Source organism: Leptodactylus fuscus, chromosome 2 (genome assembly GCF_031893055.1).
Source record: "Leptodactylus fuscus isolate aLepFus1 chromosome 2, aLepFus1.hap2, whole genome shotgun sequence".
Taxonomy (NCBI): Eukaryota; Metazoa; Chordata; class Amphibia; order Anura; family Leptodactylidae; genus Leptodactylus; species Leptodactylus fuscus.
The window spans coordinates 117,914,283-117,939,829 of record NC_134266.1 but is presented as its reverse complement, the minus strand read 5'-3'; the positions used below and the strand labels follow the sequence as shown (position 1 = coordinate 117,939,829).

At 39.7% G+C, this 25,547-nt stretch overlaps 1 protein-coding gene across 1 annotated transcript in view; it reads left to right on the top strand.

The window, feature by feature from the left end:
* The window catches only part of LAPTM5 (lysosomal protein transmembrane 5), a 61,594-nt gene extending 37,423 nt beyond the window's left edge, over positions 1-24,171 (top strand). The window contains exons 4-8 of the mRNA XM_075264592.1: positions 445-573; positions 1,028-1,156; positions 6,217-6,306; positions 19,431-19,529; positions 24,074-24,171. Coding sequence (XP_075120693.1) covers positions 445-573; positions 1,028-1,156; positions 6,217-6,306; positions 19,431-19,529; positions 24,074-24,148 — 522 coding nt within the window. The 3' untranslated portion in view covers positions 24,149-24,171. The remainder of the gene's footprint in view (positions 1-444; positions 574-1,027; positions 1,157-6,216; positions 6,307-19,430; positions 19,530-24,073) is intronic.
* Positions 24,172-25,547: the final 1,376 nt, after the last annotated feature.

Sequence of the window (25,547 nt, the reverse complement as noted above, 5' to 3'; positions counted from 1 at the left end):
CGGGAAGGTTGTCCCAAACATCTTGGAAACCTAATCACAGCTTACATCTCATATCTTACATAGATGTAGGCGTGCTCAGATCTGGATTCCGTGGCGAGAAAGGGCAGTTCGCCTCTTTTTTTCGCGAGCAGCAAAAAGCTGCTAGCAGAAAAAAGTGAAGGGCTCCCATTGAAGTCAATAAGAGGCGTTTTTTGAACCCAGATTCTGAGGCAGATTCCGCGTCAAACCCTGTGTGAACGTACCCTAAGGGTTTTTCAGTTTTAGTGTTTTAACTTTCATTTTGAATGCATATTTCTACTTATATATTGCACCATGTAAACTAGCACTAAAAAAATTCAAGGCTTGAATGTAAGTGTAAGGTAAAGTAAGTGTATACAGGCTACATCATTGTTCTGCTCTTGTTAACCTTATATTTTTTTATTTATTCATTTTCCTTTATTGCAGAATCAAGGAAGACTGGTTATGCCGTTTTTGGCTTTACAGGCAATGGATTTCATCTTGAGTCTTCTGATGTTCTTCAACAGTTATAGTGATATACCTGCCAGGGAAACAACTTTCATAGAGGACAACATGGTGAGTTAATAGGCCATGACCATCAACTGTATCTGGTATTGCAGTGGCACCCCACCATATGAAATACCAAACACAGTCCATGGGTTAGACAGAAACTGTTTCTGAAAAAAAGGTTTAACTTTCTTAAAAATATAAGTCTCCTTTATGTCGGGGCCCCACGTTGCAGAAATACATTGTTTTGGCCATGGCGGAAATGCATTGCACCACACATTGCAGAAAAAAATCTGCTGTAATTTCAAATACACTTGTGCTTTTGATAACCGAAGCATGCCAAACATACCTATGGAAATGCTGATGTTTTCCCTATATGTATAATAGGGGCAGAAAGTCCACAGAGGAAAACTCTGTGGACTTTCTGGGAAAAACGCTGCAGAAAACTACGTCTTGCTGCAGCTCAGTACCTGGAACCATAGCCTTAATGTGCATAACTGTGATATTTATATATTTCTTTCAGATAATATCCAAACTGGACACTCAGTCTACAGAATGGCGATACCTCCAGATGTTCCTTACATCAATGACTACCAGTAGCTGTTATTCTCAAGTTCCCACCTACTTAAACCTGAAATCTACGAATGACATTGTATGTAAAGAGCCATTATATTATTTGTATCATTGTAAGCTACTGTTTTAGGTTATCTATACTATCCATAATATCATGGAGGACACAATAAAATATAAATCACTTCAGAGGTTCTCCTTATGTAATAACACAGGTGACAAGGACAGTAAGAAAACTCTGCTTATTCTTATAAACTAAATCGTAGTCATAAAATACAGGGGTGTCTGCTGAATAAATATAGATAGGGACAGATTTACCATGTGATATCTGCTCCTACCCAATGTGTGGACAAATGTATGCAACTGCATGCCTATGTTCACAGAGCCATATGAGGGCTTAATTTTTGCAGGACAAATTGTTCTTCATGATGCTACCATATATTATTCTGTACAATGTACTGGGAAAAAAATGCATTTGTATAACTTTTTTGTGGGCTTCATTTTTATGGCATTTACTATGCAGCCAAAATGGCATGTCATCTGTATACTAAGTTTCGGTATGATTCTAGGGATGCAAAATTTATATAGTTTTACTTACATTTTAACCCTTAACCAAAATCCTAAACTTTACAACAAACTTTTTTTTAAAGTCACCATATTCTAACACCCGTAACTTTTTTATATTTTCATGCACGGCGATGCATAGGGTGTCTTTTTTTGCAGGACCAGGTATACTTTTTATTTATACCATTTTGGGGAATTGCTATTGTTTTGATCATTCTTTAGTCAAATTTTTATCGTAGGCAAAACAGTCAAAAAATGGTGGTTTGGGACTTTTGACTTTTTTTCCCCACTACGGCATTTACCGTACCGGAAAAATATTTTTATAGATTTTTAGACTGGGCATTTTCGGACACAGTATTTAAGTACTTTTACGTACTTTTACATGTGTTCTAGGGAAAGGGGGGTGATTTTTTGCTGGTCCAGATGTAATTTTTAGTTACACAATTTTTGGGGAATGTCTATTGCTTTGATCACTTTTTATTAAAGTTTTTATCAGTGGTGAAACAGTTAAAAAAAAACAGCGGTTTGGTGCTTTTTTTTTCCCACTGCAGAGTTCACCATACAGGAAAATATTTTTAAAGTTTGTGGACTGGAATTTTCAAACACAGGGATGCCTAATATGAATGTGTTTTACAGTAATTTTCTACTTTTATATGTATACTAGTGAATGGGGTGGGGTGATTTTTTTTTTTTTTTTTCATTTCTTAAGGGGTCCTTAAGGGTCTTGGAACCCAGGGGGTCTGATCACTAATGCGGTGATTTCAATGGGACATCCCAGCAGTCACCACTACAGTTTGTACAGCAAGTGAGCAGCGCAGCTCACGGTATGCAAACAATGCTGTTGTGGTCCCGATGATCCATAGGGGGCCTGGGTGTCATACCTCTGCAGATCTAATATTGATGATCTATCCTAAAGCTAGGCCATAAATGTTATAAACTGGAGAAGCCTTTTAAAACCTTCACTGTCTTAGACCACTAGGATAACTGAGACATTAACCCATTCACTGTCCTAGACAAGCAGAGATACTGACATGAACCCTTTCACAGTCTTAGACAAAGGTATACAAATATTAATCTTCACTGTCCTAAACATATATTCTATATAGTACTGGTTACATGTATCTGGCTTCTGCATGTACAGCGACCCAGGGCGCTGCGGTCTGGAGATGATGTGGTTAGGAATAGGCTCAAAACAGGAAAAGAATGGCTATATTGGTTCTGCAATTTTGGGTGTGGCGATATGGGATTGCCTGTTAACCCCGAGGGTGCTCTGTTCAAATTTGAACTACCCTCTCCTAGCCATAGCTCTCACCTCATGTGAATAGAAAGTTACCTCCTGGCTAAAGACGTATGTATATATCTAACACTGTGTCTACAGCCACACGTGTGACATACTTGTACACCTCATACAATAAAAATCATGGAACATCTTTTCTTATTACACTGTGGTTCTCTTCCATGAAATGTATGAATAAATAATACAATTCCGCTTGCCAATAGAGTGCATATACAATATCAGAGTACAGTGCCTACAAGTAGTATTCAACCCCCTTCAGATTTAGCAGGTTTGATAAGATGCAAATAAGTTAGAGCCTTCAAACTTCAAACAAGAGCAGGATTTATTAACAGATGCATAAATCTTACAAAACAAAAAGTTATGTTGCTCAGTTAAATTTTAATAAATTTTAAACATAATAGTGTGGGTCAATTATTATTCAACCCCTAGGTTTAATATTTTTTGGAATAACCCTTGTTTGCAATTACAGCTCCTATGAAAAAGTTTGGGCACCCCTATTAATCTTAATCATTTTTAGTTCTAAATATTTTGGTATTTGCAACAGCCATTTCAGTTTGATATATCTAATAACTGATGGACACAGTAATATTTCAGGATTGAAATGAGGTTTATTGTACTAACAGAAAATGTGCAATATGCATTAAACCAAAATTTGACCGGTGCAAAAGTATGGGCACCTCAACAGAAAAGTGACATTAATATTTAGTAGATCCTCCTTTTGCAAAGATAACAGCCTCTAGTCGCTTCCTGTAGCTTTTAATCAGTTCCTGGATCCTGGATAAAGGTATTTTGGACAAACAATTCAAGTTCAGTTAAGTTAGATGGTCGCCGAGCATGGACAGCCCGCTTCAAATCATCCCACAGATGTTCAATGATATTCAGGTCTGGGGACTGGGATGGCCATTCCAGAACATTGTAATTGTTCCTCTGCATGAATGCCTGAGGATTTGGAGCGGTGTTTTGGATCATTGTCTTGCTGAAATATCCATCCCCGGCGTAACTTCAACTTCGTCACTGATTCTTGAACATTATTCTCAAGAATCTGCTGATACTGAGTGGAATCCATGCGACCCTCAACTTTAACAAGATTCCCGATGCCGGCATTGGCCACACAGCCCCAAAGCATGATGGAACCTCCACCAAATTTTACAGTGGGTAGCATGTGTTTTTCTTGGAATGCTGTTTCTTTTTGGACACCATGCATAACGCCTTTTTTTATAACCAAACAACTCAATTTTTGTTTCCAAAATGAAGCTGCCTTGTCCAAATGTGCTTTTTCATACCTCAGGCAACTCTATTTGTGGCGTACGTGCAGAAACGGCTTCTTTCTCATCACTCTCCCATATAGCTTCTATTTGTGCAAAGTGCGCTGTATAGTTGACCGATGCACAGTGACACCATCTGCAGCAAGATGATGCTGCAGCTCTTTGGAGGTGGTCTGTGGATTGTCCTTGACTGTTCTCACCATTCTTCTTCTCTGCCTTTCTGATATTTTTCTTGGCCTGACACTTCTGGGCTTAACAAGAACTGTCCCTGTGGTCTTCCATTTCCTTACTATGTTCCTCACAGTGGAAACTGACAGGTTAAATCTCTGAGACAACGTTTTGTATCCTTCCCCTGAACAACTATGTTGAACAATCTTTGTTTTCAGATCATTTGAGAGCGGGCTGTCCATGTTCGGCGACCATCAAACTTAACTGAACTTGAATTGTTTTGTAGAAAGAAATGGTCCAAAATACCTTCATCCAGGATCCAGGAACTGATTAAAAGCTACAGGAAGCGACTAGAGGCTGTTATCTTTGCAAAAGGAGGATCTACTAAATATTAATGTCACTTTTCTGTTGAGGTGCCCATATTTTTGCACCGGTCAAATTTTGGTTTAATGCATATTGCGCATTTTCTGTTAGTACAATAAACCTCATTTCAATCCTGAAATATTACTGTGTCCATCAGTTATTAGATATATCAAACTGAAATGGCTGTTGCAAACACCAAAATATTTAGAACTAAAAATGATTAAGATTAATAGGGGTGCCCAAACTTTTTCATAGGACTGTAATCGTCTTTTATAAGACCTGATCAGGCCGGCACAGGTCTCTGGAGTTATCTTGGCCCACTCCTCCATGCAGATCTTCTCCAAGTTATCTAGGTTCTTTGGGTGTCTCATGTGGACTTTAATCTTGAGCTCCTTCCACAAGTTTTCAATTGGGTTAAGGTCAGGAGACTGACTAGGCCACTGCAACACCTTGATTTTTTCCCTCTTGAACCAGGCCTTGGTTTTCTTGGCTGTGTGCTTTGGGTCGTTGTCTTATTGGAAGATGAAATGACGACCCATCTTAAGGTCCTTGATGGAGGAGCGGAGGTTCTTGGCCAAAATCTCCAGGTAGACCGTGCTATCCATCTTCCCATGGATGCGGACCAGATGGCCAGGCCCCTTGGCTTTCAGGGGTTGAATAATAAATGACCCTCTGAATAAACTTTTCACAATTTAAAAAAAAAATTAAACAAAGAAATAACATTCTTTTTTGCTGCAGTGCATTTCACACTTCCAGGCTGATCTACAGTCCAAATGTCACAATGCCAAGTTAATTCCGAAAGTGTAAACCTGCTAAATCTGCAGGGGGTTGAATACTACTTGTAGGCACTATATATAGAGGCAAATCCCATTGACAAGGGAAGTTGTAACAACCAGTTGTCAATTTATCTATATCAATTATTAATTTATTCCAGGGGGAATAACAGAGGAATTAGACAATGCAAAGTTCTGAGAAAGGATGTTGCAGAATTATTACAGAGGAGGATTAGGTATTTAATTCCTAAAAGAGAAGGTTAAAGATGACTGAATATAGTGTCTGTTATATACTGTCGCTTCCAAAAATCTTACACTCATATGTGAAAATACATTGCTATATGAATCTTTAGGGACTAGTAGAAAAGCAAAGATAGCACATTTGGATTTTTGCATGAGTTGTGCTAAATTAGACTCATTGGTATATTACAAAATTGACAAATTTCATTTTTCTGCCTTTGTAAGTACATTATAAGTTAAATACTCCATTTACAGTATGTTGCTGATAATTCTAAGTGAAAAGCAATATAAAGGTAAAGATGAGCTAGATTTGAACTCCATATTGCTGCTAAAATAAATCAATATTCCAGATACTTTAGATCTGGGGAAACGTATGCTGTTTTATATCACTCTGAAATCTATGGGATTATAAAATACATTAGCAATTCTGTTTATGGGAAGAAAACGTAATAAACTCTGCTCTTTATCTTAGACTTACTCTTCACTAAGTGTGCCTTCTGAAAAATACATCAAGAAAGTGATCATCTTCTCGGTGCTCCATTTTGCTGTGATCTTGTATAAGGTAACATTTTGGTTTCTGAATATACATTACTAAACTTTACACTCCGCTGTTTAATTAAAGCGAGTAAGCGAGAGAAAGATGATTCAGCAAGTCAGCGCAATGCAATTAGCGAGCGGGAGATATACCATGTCCGCTCCATAAACTCCCTTACATAGCACCAGCAAAGCACAAGGAACTGAGAGAAATAAACTTATCGTAATGTCCAGCAATGGTGGATGGGCAAAGGTCTCTCAAGACACTAAATCTCAGACTATTAATTCCTGCAACAATAAATTTTCTACGGAGGACTGTAAATTGTAATAATATTGCACATGCACACTATATACACTCATTGACAATAAAAAAATAACACACCCATATGTTGGATTGCTGCAAAATTCTGCATGTAGTTATGTCTCAGTAAGAGATGAAAATGATATTCCCAGGAATGTCTCCGCAGGATTACAATTAATGATGGATGAATCGATTCATAATAAACCGGGTTCATCCAGAGTATGCAAAAGTGTTAAGTTTTTACAGAGCTGAACAAATGGCGTTTCGCTTCTCAAAAAAACAAACCTGTGCTATGAGAAAATGGCCGCCGACATGTGTTAAACTAGGAAATACAGAGCAGTCAATGTCAAGTAACATGTGACAGCCTTTCAGCCAATAGACAGTGGCAGGAGGACCTTACAGTGGTGATGTCATGTGGACTACAAAACTTTGTACTCTCGTCATCAGCCTGATTTGGTGTAAATGGTGGACATGCAAAGACATCTGTGTTCTATCTCATAGCTATTCGTCAGGCTAAAGGCAGCACAAGTTAGAACATTGAACAATAGTTATTGAAGTACTTAGAGAATCGAGCAATAATTATACACAGGCAGATTAATATCGCTAGAATAGAAATGAATAGAAAGACATATGTAGGACAGGTTCAGTAACTGAGTCTGCTGCCTACAGTTAACCCTTTCATTGGCAAGCGATAATCTATATTGTTTGACAGTACTTGCTATAGAACAACTTCGTATCTACACACATTCTATAAACATACTTTGCACTAAATACAATCCTGTTAGTGAAAAATGTTTTGTTAAGGACTTTTTTGGGCAAGAATTAAGACTTCCTTGGCTGACCCAGTCACCAGATTTGTCTGTGAGCATTTTTGGGACCAGCTGGGATTCCAGCATTGATTTCCTACAAGATTGCGAGGTCTACAGGCTTAGTTGCATCATCTAATCATCTGTGATCAAATTTGCAACAGGTTGCCATAATGAACCTGTATGCCTCCATGCTCAATCAAATGTCATCATGTATTTAGACTATAGACAGCCTAAGAGTAAGTTCCCATGGGAGTTCTTTGGACCGGATTTTGACGCAGTGGCTGCCTCAGAATCCGGTCCAAAAAAACAGCTAGCTGCGACTGGATGCCGATGCAATGCATACAGTGCACCCGCATCCAGTCGCAGCATTTCACTCTGGATTAAGCCCAAATGAATGGGCCTAGTCGGGGGAGGGAGTGTTGCAAGGCGGATGTCTGGGCTAAATCAGCCGCGGAATCTGTCTGAAGAAAGGGCATGTCGCTTCTTTTTTCCGCGAGCGGCTCCCTTTATTTTAATGGGAGGCGGTTATTGAGCCGGATTCTGACGCGGATTCCACATCAAAATCTGTCCCAAAAAACACTATGTGAACCCGGCCTAATAGGATACTAAAGCCTCCTTTCAATTGTACCGTTTTCCAGACTAAACATATTCTCTCTAAGGGCTAATTCACACAGAATTTTTTGCCAGCGAATTTTGACCGAATCAGCGAATCTGCTTCAAAATCCACCTGCAAAAATGCCTCCCATTCATTTCAATGGGAGCCGCTAGATTTTTCTTTTCTGCTAGTGTTTTTTTGTCAGCTAGCAGAAAAAAAAGTGACATGACCTATCTTCAGGCGGATTCCGCCAGGAAAAATCCATTGAAGTCAATAGGAGGCGGAAAAACTGCAATGCAGTTTTTGTCGCGGTTTTTTACGTTTTTTGCAAAAAAAAACGCTTCAAATACCACTAGTATTTTTCAAGCAGAATTTCAAGGTCCATACACTGTGCTGGAGAAAAAAAAATGCCTCAAAAAATGCTCCAAAAACGCTCCATAAAAACGCCTCATGTAAAAAAAAACGTGTCAAAAAACCCATTTCCTATTTCCTAAGGCCGGGGCCCCACGGACCGGAAACGCCGCAATTTGCCCGCAGCGGAGACGCTGCAGGAAAAATCGCGGTGTTGTACAGTGCAGGCAAAGTGGATGGGATTCATGTGAATCCCATCCCCACTTTGCAGAAAAGATCGCAACGCGAACACACTGCGATTTGCAAAGCCGTTGCGGCTTTGCAAATCGCAGCATGTCAATTATATCTACGGCTTTCCCATAGATATAATGTTAAGAGAAAGTTTGCAGAGTGAAAACTCTGTAAACTTTCTCTTAAAAGCGCTGCGGAAAGAACCGCAATACGATCACGCAGCGGTTCTTCCCGCAGCGCTTTATCACTGCATTTACGGCCCTTGGGGCCTTAGCCTGAAGCAGATATTTCCCACTGCCAAAAAGCTCCGTGTGAACATACCTTAATATTCTAATCACTAAATGCTTTCAACATTCAGTTCCATTAGTGTGCCCTGTATTACAGGGCTAAAGATTATTGCAGTTCTCTGGAGTGGGGCTTTATTGCAAATTCACAGTATAACTATTGTTGGAAATGACTATTACTGGTCAATATGATTGATTTATTATTCATATGTGAACGCTAAAGTCTACATTTCTAATATGTATAGTAGAATGGCAGGCTGACAGTCTGAAAAAAATGAAAAGTCTTTGCTGTCTTGAGAAAAGAAAACAGACTGAATGAAGATGCACAACTGGCAAAGAGGATACGTAGAAGACAGGCTTTCACTCTGTGATAATAGTTCCAGCAGGTAGCACGCTCTGACTTATGTAGGAGAATTGTGTTATATGACAATACGTCTCCAGAGTGGCATTTCAGTTTTGTGCAATTCCCTGGCAGCAAATGCCATAATACAATACACAGATGATAATACAGTACAGTACACTGGTAGATACCGTAGGTGTCCTGTGATACATTTCCTAGTACACAAAGGAGAGGGGAAAGGTACATTCACTGATGTCCTGTAGGGTTTTGGGATTTCAGTTCTCAGATTTCCACTAGAGAAAGATGACAAATTCTGTTACTTCCAATGGAAGAGTGGGGGTGGTGAATTAGTTCCTTTAGTTTCCTGTGAAGATATCTTTCATACTGGTAGTAAAGCGGCAACGTGTAAGAGGAGGGATTTTTCAGTGTCAAGTAAGAAAGTCAACATTGTCCCATGTGAATAAAATTCCTAGTAGTGATGCGTATCATTATAGTAACTTAGTCCGAGAGTAGGACCTTTCACCACTAATGTTATCCAACCTTGCTGCTTAAAGGGGCTCTATTATTGGGAAAAGTCATTTTTAGATAAGCACATCCTTGCATAGCTTTTACAAAGGCTATTTCACACCTACCTTTAGTATGTAAATTGCCTCAGTAGATTTGGAATAAGTCTGTTTTTACTCATATGTTAGTGAGCTTCCACAGTGCAGCGGAAGTGTCTGTGATCACAGTAGAGGCTGCTGTGCTGATGACTCATTTCTGCTGTATATATATATATATATAGAGAGAGAGAGAGAGAGAGAGAGAGAGAAAGAGAGAGAGAGAGAGAGCAGACAGTGCACACAGACACTTCTTGTACTCGGTGGAAGCTCATTAGCATATGAATAATACTGACTTATTCAAAATCTACTGAGGCAATTTACATACTAACGGTACTAGAAGCAAACACTTGAAAGAAGTGAAGTTCGCAGCACTCTTGGGTCTTCAATTCATATTAAATACTTTAATATGTATTCAATCAAGCAATTTGATGCTAGATCGGAGTGAATAAAGTTTGTTCAAAGAAAAAACTTGTATAAATGCATTCCAAACGCATAACCAAAACACCTTATAAACATACTCCCCTTATATGATACACATTTAGTTTAGACTGTTAATTTCATCAATTGTTGTTTTTAAGATAAAACATATAGGATAATGTAATTAGCTGCCTAGCTTATGTCTCGATACAATCAAACAGTAACTAAAGCATCATATCAGGCTTGCTCTCAATTCAGATAAACAAACGCATAGACTAAATAGACGATGCGTCTAATGTTTTTACCCTTCACATATAAAAATATACATATTCAGATCTAAGTTCCGTGGCTACGGAGAAACATTACTTTGCAATCCCATTAGCAAACATGGCGTGGCAGTCTCGCGGGACTATGTCTTATTCTAAGGTAAACCCCTTATTCCGTACATCCTGGGTCACGTGGTAATAATACACCAATAAGCTCATGTTTATAACATACAGTTTTATCAATCAAGTCTACCACGTACCATTACTACCAAAACCCACCCATTTCTCACGTCATAACATATCACGTGATTCCGGCTGGCCAATAAACGCAGTTTGAGCTAAAGAGATGAAAATAAACTTTCACCACTGAAAAGAAAGCATATACACAGATCAACAATGATAATAATGTGGCCATCACACCGCAAGGTAAGTAGAAAAATGTTACATTTAGAGATGATCGAACACTAAAATGTTCGAGGTTCGAAATCCGATTCGAACAGTCGCTCACTGTTCGAGTGTTCGAACCCCATTATAGTCTATGGGGAACATATACTCGTTAAGGGGGAAACCCAAATCCATCTCAGGAGGGTCACAAAGTCCACTATGACACCCCAGGAAATGATGCCAACACCCTGAAATGACACTGGGACAGCAGGGGAAGCATGTCTGGGGGCATAAAAATCGATTTTCGCAAGCTAACTTTTTCCCATAGGAATGCATTGGACAGCGCTGATTGGCCAGAGTACGGAATTCGACCAATCAGCGCTGGCTCTGCTGGAGGAGGCGGAGTCTAAGATCGCTCCACACCAGTCTCCATTCAGGTCCGACCTTAGACTCCGCCTCCTCCGGCAGAGCCAGCGCTGATTGGCCGAAGGCTGGCCAATGCATTCCTATGGGTATGCAGAGACTCAGCAGTGTTGAGCCAGTTCTGCTCAACTACACCGTGTGCCGGTCAGCCCTGCTGTGCGAGCTTGGCACACACTCAGCTCTGCATCACCGCTGGCGTTGGCCAGCATTGATTGGCCAGTATACAGAATCAGTATACAGAATCAGCAGAACCCTTGTGCACCCTCGGCTCTGCTACATCTGAGCCGAGCGTGCACTAGAACCCTTGTGCACACTCGGCTCTGCTACATCAGAGCCGAGGGTGCACTAGAACCCTTGTGCACTCTCGGCTCTGCTACATCAGATGTAGCAGAGCTGAGGGTGCACTAGAACCCTTGTGCACACTCGGCTCTGCTATATCAGATGTAGCAGAGCCGAGGGTGCACTAGAACGCTTGTGCACACTCGGCTCTGCTACATCAGATGTAGCAGAGCCGAGGGTGCACTAGAACCCTTGTGCACACTCGGCTCTGCTACATCAGAGCCGAGGGTGCACTAGAACCCTTGTGCACACTCGGCTCTGCTACATCAGATGTAGCAGAGCCGAGGGAGCACTAGAACCCTTGTGCACACTCGGCTCTGCTACATCAGAGCCGAGGGTGCACTAGAACCCTTGTGCACACTCGGCTCTGCTACATCAGAGCCGAGGGTGCACTGGAACCCTTGTGCACTGGTGAGTGTTACCCTGGTGTTTCAAGGCCAAGTGCCTAGACGCACCCGACATATTTTCCGTGACACTTTTGCCGCAATCTCTTAAATGCTCCAAAATTCGCACTTTCAGGTTTATTTTAGTGCAGCCCACATAATCTAGCTTACATTCTATGCACTGGATACAGTACACAATGTTGTTACTATTGCAGTCTATATGGGATTCAATGTTCCATTTAAAATTAGCTGCATAGCTGGTTATATCTTTTCTTGCATATGTGTATTTGCATGTTTTGCATTTTGGGAAACCACATTTGGAAAAACCTTTTTTGGAGGATGTCCTCTTTTCCAATGGTGGCAGACAACTTGGTGACACCATGTTGCCTTTTGTTTTTGCTCTTCTTGCCACAAATGAAATACCATTATTTAGAATATTACTGGTAATTTGATCTGTTTTAAGGATACAAAGATTTTCCTGAATTATTTTTTTTATTAAATTAAACTGAGGGCTGTAGCGAGTAGAGAAAAACGGTTTTCTACTATCTTCTTTTCATTTCCTACCCATCGGATTTTGTTCACCCCATAAAAGTTTTCTACGGTCTTTCCCATTAACCTTAGAGATAGCTCTCTCAATCATCCACTTGGGATATTTTCTTTGTCTCAGTCGGGATGTGGCTTCCCTACTTAGATTGCCAAAATCTTCACATTCACTACATGCTCTTTTTGTTCTGAGCATTTCACCATATGGAATACTTAGAATTGTGTGCCTGGGATGGCAACTGTTTGCCATTAGAATAGAATTCCCCGCCGTTCTTTTTCTAAATAGAGAAGTTATGACTTTACCTGAGGAAACCACACCTGTGAGTGAAACATCCAAAAAGTTCACACAGACCTTATCGTGAACATGTGTGAACTTTAAATTGTAAAGATTACCATGCAAAAATTCCATAAAGTCTGGTATGGGCGCTATATCTCCATCCCACACAATGAGGATATCATCGATATAGCGCCCATACCAGAACAAATTGGATAGGAAAGGGTTAGATCCCACAAAAATGTACCTCTCCTCCCAAAAGGCCAATAGCAGATTCGCCAAAGAGGGTGAAAAGGGGGCACCCATCGGTGTCCCCCGGACCTGCAAGAAATATAGATTGTTAAACATGAAGAAGTTATGTGACAAAAGAAAATCAGTAACAGTGAGGATGTATTCACATATTGGGCCACTAAAGGTACCGTACTTATATAGATGAAACGCCAAGGCGTCTATTGCTGCCCTATGTGGTATGTTAGGGTACAAGGCATTTATATCGCAGCTCAACCAACTAAAGCCTTCCCTCCATATGAAATTCTCAAATATTTTTAAAATTTCACGACTGTCTTTAACCCTGCTGTTCTGTTCGGGTCAATATGACCCGAAATGATTTTTGAGACCCTGCAGATTTTTTTTAATGAGGATTTGAAACTAGTGGTTCCTTGACTTTTCCTCGTTTGTGGAGCTCTACATTTTTTTTTTGTTTTGTTTTGTTTTTTTGTTTACTTTTTGCTACACGCTGATTGTTACACTTGTACTGTTCGGGTCAATATGACCCGATAGCATTTTATACTGTTCTACAGGTCTCTGATTATTTCTGACTGCAAAAGTTATGTTTTTTTATGTGTACTTCATCTCCAAATGGTGGTGGTTTCACTGTTCTTATCAGTAAGCAAGTAATTATCTAGTCTGTTTGTGAGAGAGGAGACTGGTTGTCTATCATTCAAAGGGTAAAAGTTTGTGGAATTGCGAAACCGGTCGCCACATATTTAGAGCTACAATGTGTCTTGAAAGGTTTCATGACGTTTCGAGAGTACTGCGGTTTGATTCTAAAACAGATAGCATGGAAAGAAGAGCTAAAGATAAACTAGCCCCTATTAGAAATGTTTGGAATCAATGGGTAGAGATTCTACCAAAATTGTATAACAGTGGTGAAAATGTAACTGTTGATGAGCAACTGGTGGCTGCTATTCTCCCCACTAATGGCTGTAAAATCCCATCTAGCCAGCTTCCCAAGTGTTCGGTAATAGAGTTATTGCTAGATATGATAGGTCTCAGCGGAGGAGGGAGCGTCTCTTTATGGAGCTTGGGTAAACCATAAAATAAAAATCAGCTTCCAATTGATTAAATAGCCCCAGAGACACCCCCTCCTCCACTAAGACCCTCATCTCTTCTCCGAATTTTTCCGTGGGGTCGAAGGACAGGGATCTGTAAGTGGACTCATCCCCTAGGATATCCATGCAGCCTTTTATATAATCCTCCCTGTTCATGATAACGGTCTTGCCCCCCTTGTCTGCCTTCCTTATCACGAGTGAATCCATTTTTTTAAGCTCCTTCAGAGCCTGGCTTTCCTTTACGGTTAAATTCTTATCAAAATGGCTATCCTGCATAATCTGATCCTTAAGTTTAAACAAATCTTCCTCCACCTTTTGTTGGAAAACTGAATAGTTCAATCCTCTAGATTTTATGGGGTAAAAAATTAAATTACGCCTTTTGACCTCAATATCCTCTGTCAAATTACAATCTTCCCTATTCTCATATTTTCATATCTATTAACCCTTGAGTGGCCGTATGTTCAGCTACCGTGCTCTCCAAAGGCAAAGACAGCATGTCCTCATGAATATAATTTTTTTCTTTTTCAACAAAATTCACATTAGCATCCTCTGGGGGAAAAAAAATGTCTTTTAATGGTCAGACCCCTGATAAATCTATTCACATCCATTATTGTGTCAAAAACATCAAAGTCTTTTGAAGGGGCGAAATTCAAACCCTTCTCAAGAACTTTTATTTGTTCCCTGGAGAGGGTTATTGAAGATAGATTAACTACATTGATGTCAGAATTTTCTTTTAAACTCTCCTTTGTATCGGGTAACGGGTTTTCCTTGCATCTTTTCCCAATGCTTCTTCTGGTTCTTTTCCCCCATTTTTCACGGGGTGTCTATTGAAGGTTTTTTTGGTGCTGTCTGTTTGTATTCTCACTGGATAGATCCGAGTCATCAAAGGACATGCCGGATTCTGGGCGAGAAAATAAGGACCCATCTGAATCACCAGAGAAAAAAGATACTCTGCGTCTTTTGTTGCGTTTGGCACCTCCTCCACGATGGTTTTTTAAAATAGATCTTGGTTGAGGGGTAGATGAATCAAATGTCCTTTTATATATGTTGCCGGTTGCATAATCTTGCGAGTCTCTCTCAAATTTTCTCTTTTTTTGAGCCATGATTTTCTCCTCCAAAATGTTTACTTTTTTCTTTATCCCCCTCATACATTTCTTTCAATTGAGAGGATAGGTTCAGTTTATCCAATTCCTCCTGTACATTTTTGATATCATTCTGGACTGATTTAATCTTTTTAACTTCATGGTCCACAATCAAGCCCATTAATTTCAGTGAACAATCCGTTAATATTTTGTTCCAGGATAATTGGAATTCCTCATCATAAACAAAGGTAGGTGTCTTGTTCATTCACAAGCCTCTATGGACCATTTCTTTCTGAATATATTTAGAAAGCGTCACCTGGTCCCAGAAAATCTTAACCTCCTGGCAGCATAGTTTTTCTTTTTGTTTAATCAAGTTTTTAGCGGTGCCTGTTGGTTCCAATTCACACTCCGTTGATCCACCAAAAACTGCTGCTATTTTATCCCTGCGAGCTTCCTCCATATTTCAATAGCTCGCCAAGATACAATTAGAATATATATATATGTACTCAAGAAAAATTAGGGTGAGACAGTCTTGAAAAAGTCCAATTATACACATGAGCTTATTGGTGTATTATTACCACGTGACCCAGGATGTACGGAATAAGGGGTTTACCTTAGAATAAGACATAGTCCCGCGAGACTGCCACGCCATGTTTGCTAATGGGATTGCAAAGTAATGTTTCTCCGTAGCCACGGAACTTAGATCTGAATATGTATATTTTTATATGTGAAGGGTAAAAACATTAGATGCATCATCTATTTAGTCTATGCGTTTGTTTATCTGAATTGAGAGCAAGCCTGATATGATGCTTTAGTTGCTGTATGATTGTATCGACACATAAGCTAGGCAGCTAATTACATTACCCTATATGTTTTATCTTAAAAACAATTGATGAAATTAACAGTCTAAACTAAATGTGTATCATATAAGGGGAGTATGTTTATAAGGTGTTTTGGTTATGCGTTTGGAATGCATTTATACAAGTTTTTTCTTTGAACAAACTTTATTCACTCCGATCTAGCATCAAATTGCTTGATTGAATACAGATGGTTAATAGAACCCATACCATATATAAAGGTTTACCTGCTAGAATGTAGACACGCTATGATTAAGGGGACCTTGAACCTCGAAACGCGTTAGCGTCTTTTTTAACCACATGTTTTTTTCCTACTTTTGCACTATTTTTGTTGTGTACTATCTGTTTTTTTTATACGATGCGTAAATAAAGTATTTAATATGAATTGAAGACCCAAGAGTGCTGCGAACTTCACTTCTTTCAAGTGTTTGCTTCTATTGCCGTATGTTCCCCACAAGTCCAGGGACGAAGTTTGGCACCTCCGGTTAAGGTCATCTTCAAGGGGTAAGAAGCAGTCTCATTACTTCCTATACTAACGGTACGTGTGAAATGGCCTTTCTAAAGGCTATGCAAGGATGTGCTCATCTAAAAATGATACAGCCCCTTTAAATTGACACTCTTGTTTTAACAAATTTTGGATAAATGAATAGTACGTGCAGGAAAATAAATCTTATCACAGAGAAATGTATCTTAGGGAGTGTTCACACTAGCGTCACTGTCTGCCCTTTGTGAGTCTGTCAAAAAGCCAGGCAAAACTGCTCAGGGACAGCTTGCCGGTGGTCAGCTTAAAAACCCATTCATTTCAATGGGTTTTTAAAGCAAACCCCCGGTGTCTGCATGCTGCCTCGCCTTTGTGAAACTGTTTGGTTTTTTGCACGGACACAAAGTCGGACATGCAGGATTTTGTGTCTATGCAGAGGGGGAGAGAAGTGAGCAAGGAGTACAGGAGATAAAAGAAGAGAGACAAGATTAATGTAATGCTGACACTAAATATGATCTTTGTAAGGTAGTGCTTAATTCACATCAGTACATCTTTATTTCTCTGTATTTGTCCTGCATGATCCTGGAGCAGTTTATGCGTGTGAGAGATAGAGACAGTTATATAGCATATTTTTCTCTACTCGCTGCTTTCTGTGTATGACAGCTAGTCTTCACCCACCATAGTTTACAGAGTACTGTAAACTATATATAAATATACCATGCAGAGGAGGAAACTGCTGAAAACTGAATATTTAACTGAATGTAAGTCTTGTAATGACTAGAAATGATGACGCTCGTGTACACGCAAACACACATAACATCTAATCCTACAAAGCAAGGTATGTTTTAAGTAATGACATTGAAAGGCAGCATTGCAATCCAGGGGTCAAGTTGTAGCCAACTATATGTGCCCTCTGGAATGGCTACCAGAGCGAAGCAAGCGAATGGTAATCCATGTAATGCTTGGATAATCTAGGTCCGCCACAGGGACCATTTATATTCTGAGCTGCCCCAAAAAGACATATGGAAATAGTTTTTCTTGGTGAGAAAACCCCATTAAAATAAGTCTAGGGGAAAAGGGAACTGTTAAAGAATATATGGTACGTGTTCAGTAAGAATAACACATCAATTCTTTAGAAGGCAAGTATAGCAAAACAAATACTTTAGAGGGTCCGTAGTGTTCAGAAACGGGTCTAAACTGTTAGCAGGAGTGTAGATAATAAGCCTGTCCTCTCAAGTGACCTGCGACTGAAGGGGAATAAATGCTGATGCTGCGTTTTAATGACTGACAGGATTAATGACAAAATATTTGCTCAGCCATACAAGACATTTCAGTGTGTTCTGCACATAGAGCTTTCTATTCCAAACAGCAATTTATTTATTGGGTCAAATAAACTTCCCACATTTAATTGGATGAAAAAGTTGTTTACAGGCAAACTGGCACAAACCTTCCATTTTGTTGCTGTGTCAGCCAACAGTAAATCTTGTAGTGTCTTGGTCTCGTTGATAAATAGGATTAGTGTCTTTATCCTTTATTTACTTTGTCTTGAAATGGAGTGTATCACTTCCCCCAAGGATATTCTACTGCTTCCACCACTTTACAGAGCACATTACAATAATAATCAGCAGAACTCTTATATAAGATGAACCTCTTATTTACATCATTTTTGTATATTTGGGAAAAAAACGACTTTGAATTCTTTAGAAAATGGGGTAGTTGGAACGCTGACAGGTGGGCCTTCAAGTGTCCTGGGAGCAGTGCCCTTGCTACTGAAGTAGGATGGGAGACGTCTTAGCATAGGGAGGATCGACTCTAATGGGGTGGTACAAAAGAAGATGGTATGGTAATGAGTGTCATGTCCAGAGAGCTGAGACCCAATCCCCAATGCAACAATTGTCTAATCTATATAAGCCTTCAAAGCTGTTTTTAGTCAAGAATGCCATCCATAACAGGAATGCTATTTAGCACTCTAATGTGCTCTGTAACATGGTGTTAATCATACATCACAATATATTCATCTCATTTATCAAAACAATTCAGATTCATTATGATGTGAGTCAATATTAGGGATAGGATGGGCAAGCTGATTCATTTAGAATTGGATTCAACCTTATATTTAACAAAAGTTCAGGTTTACCCGGATTTTTGGATTTGGGTTTTTGACTTTCATCACCCACGAAACTCTTTTCAGACCCCAGAGTATACTAAGTGGAGGCCCAGGGGAGGTGATGGAAAATATCAAACATGTATACTCACCTTGCCTCACCTCTCCTGGGTAGCATGTGATTGAAACTCAGCGGTAACCCTGGCATCAGACAGAAGCCAGGAGAGGAATAAAGAGGATGCCTGGCACCACCAGTCGCCACAAAGATGCCCAGGAGAGGTGAGGCAAGGGGAATGTAAGCATTAGTTATTTTTATTCCCCTCCCATAGGCCTCCACTCATTACACGATGGGGTCTGATAAGACTCTAGAGCAGTGGTAGGGAACCTTCGGCTCTCCAGCTGCTGTGAAACTACAACTACCATCATGCTCCATTCACTTCTATGGGAATTCCAAGAATAGCAGCGCAAGTATGCATGCTGGGAGTTGTAGTTTTGCAACAGCTGGAGAGCCGTACGTTCCCTACCACTGCTCTAGGGTATAAATGGCACTTCTGGTTCTATCCAAATAAGTTCACTACCAAATAAACTGGAGGGCCAAACCTCACAAATATTTGCAAAACGAATCTCGTGAGCTTCTTTCATATATAGTCAATATACATGCTTCATATTTCAATATTGCATATATATAAAGTGTATGTACAAAATATAATATAATAACATGTATAACGTGAATAAAAACAATGTTTTACCTGCAGGGACTTATGATCTGGTGTGTCTGGAAAGTCTTCAAGGGTTCATATAATTTGGTAAAGAATCCGTTAAAAGACAAGCTTCCCATGAAAGAAATCTTAAAGGTAATGTCCACTCTACACATCCTTGAGACAGAACATGAAGTACTGTATATATTTTTATACATGATATACAACATTTAGCAAGTTAGAAACAATTGCATTCATATAGTTCAAGTATGTCTCACTGATAGAGCTTGGGTTATAGGCTATTGTAGGGTCATCTCAGCCTCGATTGTGTTTACAGTATATACAAATAAACTAGGCAGCTTCTTAAGTAATCTATCAAGTATATTATACTATAAGATAGCTTGGTTGAGATGTATAAGCACTAGTCCTGTAAACACTGGACAAAGGGGTGCATACCCCGAAACGTGCGTTGTGTTTGTGACTTGAATAAAGAATTTCTACTGATTATACCACCCTGTGGAAGCTCGGTCCTTTGATTCCTGGAGAATCCTCTTTTTGTCCTGGTTACCCATAGACCCACCCTGGGAATTGACATATTCATCTGTGGGCCAGTTCAGGCCTGTATGTATGCGTACATTATGCGAGCATATGTATTGACATTGAGTGGTTAGGAATATTCAATCACAAAGCAATCTGGTTATCCTGAAGATTCTAGATTATTGGAATTGCACAAGGACATGTTTTCATTAGGAAAATCAATAAAATCTATTAGTACTTACTGTGTCAACACGAAGTAGCAGAGTTTGAAGAATAAGATGACAGAAATGTGTTTGTCGTGCCCAGTCCTAAATTACATATCTGAGATATTATCTTTTCTTATTTTAGATTTTAAATTGTTTAATATTGTTATATATTTATTACTTCTGCTTAAATCAGTATTCTGTAAAACACATGCACTGTAGTCGTATGCACCTTGCTTACATGCTACAACGCATATTATATAAATAAAAAAAATATGCATATTTGTCATAATTAACAATGTTCCATTTAGTGTCTACAGCTCCTATGCAGATCTATGTGACTCTATGGCAAACAAACACTCAAGAGTTACTACTGCTCATCTGCTGTGTCTCCTGTGTCTGCAAATCAGCAAGAAGCATATGCTAGATGAAAGAGAGTCATATATCACTGCAGAGTCTGACTACAACCATCATTTGTTTGGAGTCAGTTATCATGAAGGCGCATAGATTCCCATAGGAGAGCTACAGAAGAATTGCATCATAGTAAATCCAGATCATTTGTAAAATAGTCTTATTTATCACTTCAGACGCACTGGAGCAATAAGGGTTTCAAACACACACAGCAAATTTGTAGCAGGAGAATATGTTCAATACATGTCAATACGTTTGTTTCTGCAGCAAGTGCATGAAATCTAATAATTCCCATTCAGATATATTAAAAGGAACCTTTGTACAACACACCTGCAGAATGTAAACAAGTAGTATCCTAAAAATTGGGTGCTAAAGTAAATTTAACATTAATATAGGGTCTTGGCTAAATGGTTCTCCTTTTCAAGCAATAATTGCATTAAAACGCTTCATGAGACAGTTTCTACCTATTTACTTAAAGGGGCTCTATCATTGGGAAAAGTCATTTTTAGCTAAGCACATACTTGCATTGCCTTTAGAAAGGCTATTTCACACGTACCTTTTGTATGTAAATCGCCTCAGTAATTTTATAATAAGTCAGTTTTTATTCAGATGCTAATTAGACTTCCTCATGCACCTCTGTGCACTGTCTGCTTTATGTGTATGAGAGCAGAGAGATGAGTCATCAGCACAGCAGCAGCCTGTCTGCTCTCATACACATAGAAGGCTAAAATTAGCATATGAATAAAAACAGACTTATTCAAAATTACTGAGGCGATTTGCATACAAAAGGTACGTATGAAATAGCCTTTCTAAAGGCTATGCAAGGATGTGCTTAGCTAAAAATGACTTTTCCTAATGATAGAGCCCCTTTAAGGCAGGTAAGAGAATCTGTCATCAGAAAAGTGACTATGCAACATCCCCAGTATATTGCACCCAGAGCTTAGCAGAACAAATAGTATTGTAACAAAAGCTGGAGAACAGAGCGGACATCTATCAAGAAAATATAAAGCAGGGATTCCTGAGGTTAGACAGAGTCAGGATGTGCTCCATTTCTAACTCCGTGTTTCCCCAGAGCTGCCCATGTTTTCTTGATTGACATCCTCTCTGCCCTCCACTCTCTTAGTCCCTTCGCTAGCTCTTCTGGCTGTTCAGCCACAATATTGATGCATTTGATGTTTTGATGATTATTGTGAAATAGAGTTCACAAGAATTCATTAGAATTCCCTTTTTAAACTAAATACACGTAGGAATAACCTTAAGAAAGGCTATTCTTCTCTTACCTTTATTATTCTGATCTGTGCCGCCGTTCCTTAGAAGTATCTTCTTTCTTCCTTATGTAAATGAGTTTTCTTGCAGCACTAGAGATGTTCCCCTGCGCTCAAACAACACTAAGGCATCCCCAGTGCTGCTTGAAAACTCTCCAGTGACGCCCCTATCTTCTTCTCCGCCTCTGCCTTCTTCTCTCGTGCTCCTCTTCTCTTGGTTCCAAAGAGCCGAATGGGCATGTCCGTCGGCCATTTTCCCGTTCGACCACAGGAAAATGGCCGATGGACATGCACATGCTCTTTGGAACTAAGAGAAGAGGAGCATGCGACTTGACTATTTGCCTATTTATGAGGAGACAAGTGCCTTGTCCTAATTGAGGCACACCCTCTGCCATCACATATGTACATTTGTAATGTGCTTTTCTCACAGAGACTGAAAGCACAGAGAGCATTGTGAAGTAGAGGAATTAACAGCTACCATACAGGGGCTGATCCCCAACAGTCAGTTGTTTGTATGAAGAGTCAATTTACTATCAACTTATTTTTGCTATGTGGGAGAAAACAGGAGAACCCCCAAGAAAACACAGGGAGAACATACAAACTCCATTTAGATGTTGCCCTTGGTTGATTTTGAATCCAGGGCCACAACACTGCAAGGATAACCACTGAGCCACCATGCTGTCCCTAAAAATATTAATAAAAAATCATTAAAAAGTCATATATATCAAAAATTGGTAACAATAAAATCTACAACTTGTCCTCCAAATAAAGAGCCCTTACGTATCTCTATTAACAATACAGCAATAAAAATTATAGGTGTTAGAATACGGTGACCCCAGGAAAACCATTTACTTTCTAAAAACGGCATTGTATCAATAAAACGAGTTAAAAATAAAAAAAAACTGCATTGTATTAGCAAATGTGGTAAAAGATAGTAAAACCAATATAAATAATGTATTGCCGTAATCGAAATGACTTGTCAGACAAAACCGCCAGATATTTCTTAAAGAGGACCTTTCATCAGATTGGGCACAGGCAGTTCTATATACTGCTGGAAAGCCGACAGTGCTCTGAATTCAGTATCGGCTTTCCTGATCTGTGCCCTGACATTCCTGACAGTCACTCAGGTACGTCCTTCTCCACAGCAGCGCCAATCGCGCTGTACTGTGTGAGTTGGGAGGAACACCCCCCCCCCCTGCTCACAGTGCTCGTCCATAGACGAGTATTATCAGGAGGATCAGGAGGGGAAGGGGGGCGTTCCTCCCCGCTCACACTGTACAGCGCGATAGGCGCTGCTGGGCTGAAGGACGTTCCTGACAGAGTGTCAGGAATGCCCTTCTGACTGTAAAGCACTACGGTACCGGGACCGATAGCTCTTTACCCGGGGCACAGATCAGGAAAGCCGATAGTGCGCTGAATTCAAAGCACTGTCAGCTTTCCAGCAGTATATAGAACTGCCTGTGCCCAATCCGATGAAAGGTCCTCTTTAAGGCAGAGTGAATGCCATAGAAACAAAATGCAAAAAATTCTGGTAGAATTGTGGGATTTTTCACACAGTACCCCAAAACATTAATTAAGTCCTCACATAGTTAGGTCAACAGAATAAAAAATTGTTAAGAATTTTGGAAGGTGGGAAGGAAAATATGAAAAACATGACTGAGCATTAAAGTATACCTCAGTTATAAACAACTTTTCATAAGCGAATGGTGCAAGTGAATACCAGAAACTTTGTAGTATATGTTATTAATGAGATCCATTTCCTCTACTACCTATTAAGTTGTTCTCCTGCTCCTTATCTTCTATCTGACTCCTTTGTTTATGCATCACATAGAGCTCTATGGAGGGGGAGGAAGGAATGAGATTCTCTGCTGGTTAATTGATTTATTGCACATTATGTGCTCTCACAGCCTGTTACCTACAACTTTGCAATGTTTAGAAAGCAAGTGTAACAGCAGCAACTATTAGAGTGCCTTTTCTAATCCCTCTCCCCTCGTCATAGACTAATATGGAGAAAGAAACTGCTTGAAAATTGGAGAAAAAAATATACTTCTTTAATAAGATATATTACACAGTTTCATATTTAATCTGTACTATTCATTCATGGATGGAAGTATGCTTTAACATCCAAATGACCCTGCAAACATGGAATCTAGAGTAAAACCAGAATGAATATGCACAACTAGGAAAACATTCCTAACCATGATATTTTTGCTTTAGAAGACAGTAATAAATTATATTCATAGTTTATTAACCTTGTATGTTAATGACTGATTTTCTTTTACAGACTGAACTTCCTTCCGACCAGGAGATAACAAAAATGGAATCCAAAGATTCCCCCCCTCCCTACTCTGCTGTTTAACTATAAGCCTACAAGACAAAAAAAAGACTTGTGCTTCTGTGTTTAATGCTTCCTTTCATCTTATACTGAATGCTGTGAGTAGGGCGTAGAGGAAAGCCTATCCGTCTTAAAGCAAATATGCATTATAGAAAGAAACACTTCAGTATGCAAAGAATCCCCCTATTTACTAGCTGCACGCAATAAGATCTATCGATGTTAAATTGCAGATTTTGCTGCGTTTTTTTGAGCCAAAGCCAAGAATGGTTACAAAACCAATGGGAAGAATGGAAAAAATGTTTTGGAAGCTCATACACTTGTCCCTTCTGCTTTATCCACTCCTGGCTTTGGCTCAAAAAAACACAGCAAAATCCGCAACAAAAAAGCTGCGTTTCCGTAATATGGGGCCTCAACCTTAGGCTAAAGTCCCATGTGACAGAAATGCAGGGACTTTTGTTGCAGATTTTGCTTTGGGTTTTTTTGGACTAAAGATAGGAGCTGCTGGAAAAGGAAGCTCTTTAGAGGATATTCACACTACCGTTGGATGTCTGTCCACTCTTATAGTATTCACTAAAAATATGAACACCTATTTAATGTATCAGTTAAAAACAGCACACACATTAGTATCTCTTAGTGTACATTATTGTCCATTTTTCTTTTTTCTTTTTTTTTTTTCTTTTTTCGTTTCTGTTTTCTGAGCATGCGCAAAAAAAGAAGAGACGACAGTAACGACCGTTCATTACAGTCTGGTAGCCATAGACATAAATGTTAAAAAATAATGGACACTAATGTCCATTATAAGTCCTTCTTTTTGAACAGACAAAAAAATCCTCCACCCCACGTTATTATGTCTGTTAAAAAAAATGGACATCCTATCGAAATCAATGGGATTTTTAACCCCTTAGCGACCCTTGACGTAACTGTACGTCATGGGTCGCATGGGGATGTATAGAGCGAGCTCACACGCTGAGCTCGCTCCATACACGGCAGATGCCGGCTGTATCATACAGCCAGGACCTGCCAATAACAGCAGCGGTCGGTGCCCGAGCCGATCGCTGCTGTTAACCCTTTACACACTGCAGTCAAACGCGACCGCAGCGTGTAAACAGCGCAGGCAGCATGGGCGCCGCCATGTTTCCCCGATCGCCGCCCTCCTGAACGTCACATGAGGGCGGTGATCGGTTGCTATGACAGCCGGAAGCCTATTGAAGGCTTCCAGGCTTGTCTCTGCACTAGATCTATTAGACGATGGCCGAGGCATCGTCTAATAGAAGTGCTGCGATTTTCCTATTCACTGCAGTACTGTAGTATTGCAGTGAATAGTATGAGCGATCAGACCCCCTAGGTTTCAAGGTACCTAAGGGGTCTGATCATAAATGTAACAGAAGAAAAAAAAAAGTTTTTAAAAGTATTAAAAAAATAA